This window comes from Notothenia rossii, assembly GCF_949606895.1.
Source record: "Notothenia rossii genome assembly, chromosome: 5".
NCBI lineage: Eukaryota > Metazoa > Chordata > Actinopteri > Perciformes > Nototheniidae > Notothenia > Notothenia rossii.
Genome location: NC_136903.1, coordinates 89,920,806 through 89,930,805, shown reverse-complemented (window position 1 = coordinate 89,930,805; position 10,000 = coordinate 89,920,806). Strand labels below are relative to the sequence as shown.

The 10,000-nt window shown below is 40.2% G+C and overlaps 1 protein-coding gene across 5 annotated transcripts in view; it reads right to left on the bottom strand.

Moving 5' to 3' along the window:
- iqsec1b (IQ motif and Sec7 domain ArfGEF 1b) overlaps positions 1-10,000 on the bottom strand; it is a 44,811-nt gene that overhangs the window by 1,646 nt on the left and 33,165 nt on the right. For 4 of the 5 annotated variants that reach the window (XM_079684941.1, XM_079684938.1, XM_079684939.1 and 1 more), the window contains 9 exons: positions 9,840-9,962; positions 7,355-7,521; positions 6,298-6,437; positions 5,579-5,608; positions 5,301-5,426; positions 5,111-5,210; positions 4,340-4,501; positions 3,577-3,753; positions 1,649-1,698 (listed from right to left, as the gene is read on the bottom strand). In XM_079684941.1, the coding sequence (XP_079541067.1) occupies positions 1,649-1,698; positions 3,577-3,753; positions 4,340-4,501; positions 5,111-5,210; positions 5,301-5,426; positions 5,579-5,608; positions 6,298-6,437; positions 7,355-7,521; positions 9,840-9,962 (1,075 nt within the window). The remainder of the gene's footprint in view (positions 1-1,648; positions 1,699-3,576; positions 3,754-4,339; positions 4,502-5,110; positions 5,211-5,300; positions 5,427-5,578; positions 5,609-6,297; positions 6,438-7,354; positions 7,522-9,839; positions 9,963-10,000) is intronic. The other variant, XM_079684942.1, reaches the window with a different exon arrangement.

Here is a 10,000-nt window from a genome sequence, read left to right as displayed (position 1 = left end):
TCTGGAGGCTTTGCTTTCTGAGCTTGTCAGAGCCTGCAGTATCCGTCCTGTGATGAGCCGAGTGAGTTGCTATCACATCTGGTTTCCAAGGTTACAACACCCTTTTTAATTTTCATGTGCCCCTATTTTTGAGAGTCGCTAGAACAGAACATCTGAAACTGTAGCCTGTATACAGAACACATATTTGTATTCAAGTCCAGGTTCAGGAAGAGTTTACCATTGTGTGAGTATTTCAAAATGTACACTCAGCAAGACAAACAAAATACATCAGATGTCTTTTATATAATGTCACAGTAACACAGATTAACAAGATCACAAAAAAGTAAAAGAAATTAAGCAACTTTTTTAGAGCCATGCACAACATGCAAACTATCGACTACGGTTCATCTAATGTGATTCTACAACACAGGGTAGTAACACGAACAGCAAGGTGGAGTCCCTTTATGATACACTAAGAACAATAAAGATGGATTGTGCTTGAAGCTCCAAAGTGTTGCATTATTTATTTTGATTAATTATCATACCTTCATTTATTTGACTAATGTGATCAGAGCTGGGCTATCAGTTGTATTCTCTGCCGAGTCTCTTTTCAATGACAAGGTATTCCTGTCTTTAAATAACCACAATGACTGACGTAATGACAGTAACTCATAATGTTTGTTACATGATCAAAATTCATTTTACTTTTGGTAGCTGTAGCCATCACTGAAAGTAGTAAGCTAATGTTAGGGTTCGAAGACTGAGTGCTTAAAACACAACTCTGTAGAAAGTGCAGGATCTTCTACTTTGTGGAAGGTATGGACAGAATCAGTGAGTCTCATTTGATATGCTGAATATTGATAAATAGTCTTAAAAGCTAATATGATAAGCTAACAGCTAACTTAATTACATTTTGCTTAGGCTAAGTGCCCCAGACATCAGGAACATAATAAATAAGTAAAACATATATTGATAGCTTTCTTCTTAAAGACCTTGTTCTGGCAACAGCTCAAGATTCAAACTTGCAATGAATAGCTACAAAATGTTGCTGCCTCTCAAATCATCTTCAATTCAACGAAGCTAGCTACACCTAGCTTCATTGATAGCTACACTTCACCTAGCCATAATGCTAATGGCCCTAACGTTTTTTTCTGGTTACAAAGAGTTTATATTAACCATTTGACATATGCCTTTATGCTAGGTTTCTTTCATTGCACCGCACAGCTTGGTAAGTGTGACAGTAATACATGAAAAGGAAGAACTTCATATAAAGGTCAGGGGTCAATGAAAGGAAGCCCTCCGAGTCGTCACTCCAAACTGTAAGCATGCAGTAGCTGGGTCTGACAAAGCATAGCCAGATTCACATCTAGTAAACAAAAGGGGACACAATTCAGAATATGGATACAAGGCTAGCCCACTACACAAGAGGAGGACTCTAACATCGACACAGCCCTAATGTGGGTCAGGAGGATTATTAGTCATGCTGTGTACATAAAGTGTTATCAGCCACAGTGGATCAGCCCAAAGCATGCAGTGACCAAGATGCTCACAACAACAAAAAACACCACCAAAACAGTCAAATCAAAACTACAAAGAAACAGAAAACTTGTGTTCAGAGGGAACAACACAAAGTCGAAGGACAGCTCAGCATCGGTTCAATCCTACTTACTTCCATATTGCTGTCTAGTGATCCTGCACTGCTGCGTCTCCCACGCTTGCCTGGCCAGAACATGCAACATGACAGATTAGACACGCCGGGTTAACACCTGCAGGTGCACATATCTCTTCTAGTGGAGGGGCGCTAGCACCCTAAGGTGACAGTGACAGATGACTAGCTAGCAGCAGAAAGGGAGAGGGAGGCTGATAAGGAGAGGGAAGAAGCAAAGCACTGCTACAACTCCTCGCCTCTAGGATACGTCAACTTTCATATTTTCTACTCAGCTACTTGAGGCACAGCTGGAAGGAAACCCTGATAGTCAGTGAAAACATTGCAATCTGACAGCGCTAAAGGGAAACTCTGGAAATATACAGTAACATTTCACATCCATTAACTTGCAAGACTCACAAGAGACAAAAAAAGAAGGATGATCCAAATCGAAGCAGAACAGGCTGATATGCCCAGATATGTTATCCCAAGTAGGAAAAACAATGTCCAATGTATGCCATCATTTAACAAAATATGTTATTGACTCTCGTCTTGTGGTAAATGTTAAATGTTTTTCTGATCTATGGAGGTCACAAACAACTGTCAAGGGCGTCTTAGGCACTCCAGATACCCAAATGCATTTATGCACAAGCTCAGGAAACGTTTTCCCAACAACGGTCAAGAAAGCTGTCCCTCAAGAGTCACTTTTAAACCAACCAAAATCAAACCTCAAATGTGTTTGAACTGAGTGATGAAGAGGCAAAACTCTCCTAAAGGAAATATCAAGCACCCAGGAAGTGCGTCAGGTGTTGAATGAACTGCCTGACATCGTTGGGCCCACAATACTTTTTCCCATTGACATACATTGGGAAGATACGTCTTAATAAAATCAACGTCACATTCTGAACACATGAATAACCCTCCTAAACTCACGAGGGTCTGAAGAAGGTAAAATGCTTCAAAGGCCTCCAAAACCCACTCTTGTTGCTCTCTATAAAAGCTGCTATCTAAAAGATGTTTCGTCTCAATTCATCCGCACTGAGAAAGCTGTCCTGTGGTCACTGAATGTGTTTGGCGGCTCTGTCCATCCTGACTCAACCCAACAACATCAGATCATATTACGACTTAGGCGCTCAGATTGATCACAGTGACCTACATGGCGCTCCACTGCCGGCAACGCAGGACTAATAGGTAAGAGCCTCTAGTGAATTACACCTGAGCCCATTAGCAAACACCCATCTCTATTTCCTTCACTGCTCAGAGGCTCTGTTCACTCTGCATCAGAAGGTCAGTCGCAGTCGCTAGTACCGCCCAACAGGAACTCAGCTCCTTCCTGTGATGGAAACTTCTGAAGCAATGGAGACTCAGAGAGACACGAGGAGAGCAGGAACTTTGATGGCAAACACTGATGGCTTATTTGGAGCTTCGGACGGAGAATTCACAAGACATGTGCTGAGCCACGAGGTGACACAGCTGCTGCCAAACCAATTCTGAAGCTCTCTACCCCAGACCCATGTATTTAGCTAGTTCTGAGAGAATAATCAGCATTGTTCATAACAAGAAAAAGCACTATAATAACACTTCTATCAGTTGACGCCAACAGGCAGGAACAGGGAGACAAAACACAGAGAGCAGCCCAAGGGTGCAGGCCTGTGCTCAGTATGTACAACTAATGCTGTTGATGTGTTGTGATTTTAAAAAGGTGTCTATTACCATCTGGCCGGGGACAACCGCTGGAAATGTTTTTGTGACAGTTGATCAATGGGGACTGTCCACAACACTATAAACAAATAAACTAAACCATACAAACTGATAAACTGGGTCAAAGTTATGGGCCGAGGAAAATATTTCCACAATACTTCCTAGTTTCCTAATCAAATAACATCACTTGGGTTTACTTTTGTCTAGCATTAGGATGAGACATGAGTCAGTATGGTATCCCCTGATTTTACCTGCGTCTGAGAGGTCTCGTAGGGAGCTGCTGAGTGCGCTCCTCTTCAAACCTTCACCAATGGCGTAGCTGTCGTCGAGGCTCCCGCGACTCAGAGACCCGTTTCCCGTGTCCTTCTTCATGGCTGAAGTCTGGGACATGCTGGGCCTCACGACCCCCTTCTGTTTCTCTAGCTCAGCTGTGAAGAAAGAGACACAATGTTAAAGGTCCCCTTATATTTTCATCAATATATTATAGCTCTCAGATATATACAGAACCTGTCTCTGATTGGCTGAAACACCAAACAGATCATTGCAGCATTACCCATAATCCCCTCTGTTTCAGCCCTGTTTCCAAAGTGCTGATTCTCTGTCTGTTACTTTAGATGAAAATATGGAGCCCCTCCCCACGCCCCTCTGAGAGAGATTTGGTTACAAAGAACTCAATGGTGCTCTAGGAGGACATTCAGGTGATAAGGTGGGGGGGGGTTAACTTGGTTGCTGATTGGCTAATGGTTACACAAGACAAAACATCATTATGACATCATAAAGTGGCCAAAATCTGATCAGCTCATTTTCAGACAGGTTTTTATAGAAATGGATCAGGACAAAAGGGGGAGAGACTTTTTGTTCCTGAAACTTTCAGAGTGTCTTTCTACAGAGGGGACACATGGTTATGTATAAAAGACATGAACAAGTGGATTTTGCATAATAGGTGACATTTAACAGTAAATCCAGACTTTTTAGATAAATATTTAAAAAATAAGACGTGCAACTTTTTCTCACATTCTATCCGGTACTTCTCCATCTCTTGGACTTCAGAAATAGATTCTCGCAGATCGTCAGTGAACTTTTTGCGGTCCTGAGGATTTGGTGCGTTGAAGTTGATGAGGACTTTGATGTCTGCTCCGGGAATGGCTGACGTCAGACGCACTCCGTTGGGATAATCTAAAGAGTGACGGTATCAACAATTAGCCAAACAAAATACACCAGGAGAGTCTGTAGAAGTTAGAATTGTCTCAGAAACAGACAACACTTCTGCTATCTTTAAGAATATACAATGGCACCATAAACTCGTCAGGAACATTTTTTATATAACATTTAAAGAGAAATATGGTAATTTTCTCATTGACTTCTATGAAATCAGACTTGTTTTTTTAACCACTGTCGTTGCCCCCTGCTGGCTATGCAAGGTAACTGCACTGGCTTTACTATTCAGATCCCAAAGTTGCTGATCATCATCTTTAGGAAGGTCACAAAGAGTGAATTATGGTCCTTTTTTTTGTAGACTTCTATACAATCAGACTTCAGTTTGAACCAGTTGAGTTGCCCCCTGCTGGCTATGCAACGTTATTGCACATCTGCATTGGCATCACTATTCAAACCCTGAGGTTGTGGCTTGGTTCTTACCCTGCTTTGGGGCAATTCTAATAAGCATTAAAAATGTTTGCCTTTACAAGTGTTTCTCATGCAAACTTGATCATTTCGAGCATACTGACAGCTTTTAAAAGTGCTTAAGCAAAAGTCCAACCCTAACACTAACCCCATTGCACTTACACTGATTCTCAAAGATTAGCACTTGCATGCCATAAAGTGAGAAGGACTGCCGAAAGCTGTACGTCACAGAGTTCTTCTTCTTTTGGAAAATCTTAGTGACCTATGAAAAAGAACATGGCATATACAGAGGTGAGACTCTTTTCACTCAAAGTGTGTTTTCAGTGTGTTGACTGAATAATGTCTTCCTCACCACTAGCAGGTCATTGAAGAGGAAGATCTCCCGTTGGTGGACACCCAACTTTTGTGGTTTGTTCGGGTCGGGTACTTCAAAAAGTCTGCAGTAACACACCAGTCTCCGGTGTGGTAAGGATAGCACCTGCACAAATACAGCTTCATTCCTTAGTATAAAAGTTATATACTTTATGCCTTTCAAAATGTTTGTTGTCTGCTCCACCGAGCCTTTGGGGATGTATTACAAATACCTCCACTCAACCCTAAGAAGTAGACGACAGAAAGAGAAATACTTACACAGCCCAGACCGTGGTGCAACGAGCCAATCTATGGAGGGAGAGTCATTTTACAAGGATCAGTACACACATAATATGAAAACTTTAAAATTCACCATACATCAAAGAAAAGACATTCCACTTAATGTTCCACAAGAAAAATGGGCCAAATTTAAAATCAGGAAAACTAGTTTCATGGATCACGGGGCAAACATTTACGCATTCCTCACATTCATCTTTCAATACAGTACGTCGTGTTTCCAATGTTCGCAACGTTCTATGATCACTGCTTCAAGGTCCCTTGGACTCCTGCCGAAGTGTGTCACCAAAGTGGAGTTAGTTTGATAAATAAGGGTATTAATGGACCTGAAACGAAGCGTATGGTTTCAAGTAAACACCTTCAAGATAATGTGGTGTGTTTATATCGTTTATTATTACAGAGCTTGTCAGACCGCACTTTTTCTCATCTGGCTCTTAGGGCAAAAGACACACTACAGTCTTTCAGCATGAAGGTCTCCGGCCTTGAAGAATAGATGTGTCACACAGCGGAGAAAGAAGTTTAATGTTAAGAATGCTCTTTCATTTCTTTTTCGTTTTTTAGACATTGTTGGCCATGAATAAGCCAGTGCTCTCTGCGACAGCTCAGAGGCACGTTGGGTCATTTAGTTCTGCATGCTCCTGAATGGAGGGTAAGATAAAAGTGGTCACACTCTACGTGAAGTAGCCCAAGGGCAGACTTACCGGCTTCTTCCCAACAATGAGTTTTTCCACTTTCTGAACCTGGGACATGTGGTCTTCATTAGTTTTGAGCTCTCGCTTGCGAATCCGCTCATATATCCCTACCAGCATCTCCCGGGGGATGTCTTCCCCATCATCCACCCCTGTAAGAAGAGGAGAAAAGAGAGAGAAAACAGACGGATTAATGATTAATTCAGATATTTATGAGAGTTGATGAACCCCTGAGTTTACTTGCTGCAGCGTTGCACACATCTCTGACAGAACAGAAAGAAATGTCCTTCGGAGCTCTCTGAGGACGAGCGTCCACTCAATGCTGTACTTTAATTACTCATACTCCACCAGGCGGAGAAATTAGTTAGCCATGCCACAAAGCCCCTGCTAATACCCTCGAAATCTGTTCAGGGCAACTCAAAAGTGTTTTTTGCCTCAACAGCAAAGTTTTTTGGGCGTTGAAAATGAAAAACCTTATTGACACGGCTATTAATCAAGGCAATATGCATGCACACAACTCCATTTAGAGTTAATATTTATCCCTGAAGCTGCAGATCGGTATCTAAAGGTAATATTGGCTTTGTGACAGTCAGCTGGATACGGTGCAGGACGAGAGGACAAAGTACACGACAAAAACTTGAAATCTAGTATATTTTCTGGTATATTTGTTGAATATCTAGTCAGAATATGTCTCTACACCTGATATAAGGCATAATAACTTCATAAGTAACACTGCAGTGAGATATCGGGTTTTGTTTTTAGACAATGCATCATCTTGTTAAGTCAAAAATTCTTATTTTAAAACATATATTTTTTTTAACTGAACACTTTTGAGCATTTGCGGCTTATATTGTAACACAACATTACTGATTCTGGTCAAATATAGTTCAAAATGAGTTCTCCCAGCTAATTACAAGATCTGATTTATCTAAATATCCCTTCTTATTTCAAGAATCTTACCAAGCTAATTTGTGCTTGTTCTATTGGCAGATTGTTTTGCTTATTTCAAGTGAAAACAACTTGTTTTCATTATTAACTTGTTTTTGGAGCAGCATTTTTTCCAGTGTACCTCGAAGGTTTTTCACAAAGTCCTCTAGCTTCATCTTCCTCTCAGGCTTCACGTTGGGGCTGTACATGTCGGTGTTGAGGAGGATGATGGCGAAGGCAAGGATGAAGATGGTGTCGGGGTTCCTGAACTGTCGCACCACTCCAGGGTTACAGATGCAGTAACGTTGGCTGTGAAGAGAATATCGGACACAGAAAATATAAAGGGCGAACTCTACTGAAAGGGCAAGAAATACTGTATACATATTACATTGTGTTGTGTACAAATGTAAATGTTTGTTTTTCACGTATTGTGTCTTGATATTTGTCTATGATGATGTTACACATGGAGCTGCTGTGATGCAAGTCCAATTTCAGTACATCTGGACATTCCGGGGGGTCGCTAATTTTCACTAATAGACTGTTGCTAATGAGAACAAACTGTTGCTAAGGAGAACAGACAGTTGCTAAGGAAAGGAATGTCAGTCATATCAATGCGCAGAAAGAGGTCCGTTCAATTCAACGTCTGCTGTGGATTTCTCCAACAATTTAATTTCTGGATAGCAAAAAATATATTATCAAGTTTGGTTGACTACTTTACTAACTGAAATAGCTAAGGGTTGACAGAAAGCCTTTTTCAAAATGGGTAAGGGACACATTTAAAATTGTTCTTCAGTCATCAGTACATCATTGTCATTGACTTGGAATTGTTGTGTGATTCCTATCTATCTATCTATCTATCTATCTATCTATCTATCTATTTATCTATCTATCTATCTATCTATCTATCTATCTATCTATTTATCTATCTATCTATCTATCTATCCGTCTATCTATCTATCTATCTATCTATCTATCTATCTATCTATCTATCTATCTATCTATCTATCTATCTATCTATCTATCTATCTATCTATCTATCTATCTATCTATCTATCTATCTATCTATCTATCTATCTATCTATCTATCTATCTATCTATCTATCTATCCATCCATCCATCCATCTATCTATCTATCCGTCTATCCGTCTATCTATCCATCTATCCGTCTATCTATCTATCTATCTATCTATCTATCTATCTATCTATCTATCTATCTATCTATCTATCTATCTATCTATCTATCTATCTATCTATCTATCTATCTATCTATCTATCTATCTATCCATCCATCCATCTATCTATCTATCCGTCTATCCGTCTATCTATCCATCCATCCATCTATCTATCTATCTATCTATCTATCTATCTATCTATCTATCTATCTATCTATCTATCTATCTATCTATCTATCTATCTATCTATCCATCTATCCGTCTATCTATCTATCTATCTATCTATCTATCTATCCATCCATCCATCTATCTATCTATCTATCTATCTATCTATCTATCTATCTATCTATCTATCTATCTATCTATCCATCCATCCATCTATCCATCTATCTATCTATCTATCTATCTATCTATCTATCTATCTATCTATCTATCTATCTATCTATCTATCTATCTATCTAACCAACAGGAAGTTCACCTTTAAAGGAAAAAGCATCAGTACAAATCGTTTTATAGATGCAAAATTAATCGGTATCCTTCCCTATTAGTTCCACTCATGGGCAGGAATATCAATATTGATGATCTTCACTCCTTAAGACCACAGATATTAAAGTAAGGTTTCAAAGCCTCAAGTCAACTGACCAATGATCCAGCGCCACATTAGACTGTCGATACAGCCTCCAGCCATCACACAGGATGTTAAACTGCTCTCTGAGTCACCATAAAGGGACGCTATGATCATATCTTTACTGCAGGCAAGCACCAGATGATCACTTATTGTTATCTCCCTGTTACAGTGACTGTTTACTGAGATGAAATGTCCTTGCTCAGCAGATTTTCTGTGGACATGACAGCACCTTTTCTACCTGAGGTTAGGAGGAAATAAATGAGTTACAAACAAACATCCATCAGCAGCCCTGAGGGGGGTTTCCATCAACTTTAAGAACATTTCTCTACATGATTGTTTTGTAATGATGGAAGAACACAGCCTGGGTTACACTGATGTACTTAAACCCAAAGAGTGTTAAGGACACTGACTGACACTTTGACTCTTGTACCATCCTCTATTCATACACCCTCAGCCAGTTAACATATTGCACGGTGCCCTTGGGTGTCATGAAAGGCGCCCTAAATAAAATGTATTATTATTATTATGGTAGATACGTTACATGGCGGTGAACCCTCTAATGATCATCCTGTCACTTTATCCTGAATTGGTCTAATTTGAGACCTAATGCACGATTGATTCCAACCCAGAAATAAGTCAGCACTTGACGTGTTTGTAGCTAGATGTCTGAAATAAGGTCTGTGGTTCACACACGCTTTAGAGATTGTCATGTTTTGTTCTACAACGTAAAATAAGTCAGTAAGTTCCCCACTGGTGAATATCCGTAGATTCTTTGTGTTATAAAAACAAGCATTTGCTAACGATATATCATGTCATGAGTTTCCCACCTGTATGCCTCTATGAGCCGCTCCACCTTCTGAGCTTCTCCCTGAACTCTGATGTGCGCCTGGAATTTCCTGAGCGCTTCGTCCAGCTCCATGCTCGAGAAGTCCATTTCATCCACCACACAGCTGGAGGACACAACGCACATTAATGGCAGTCAGTTTGG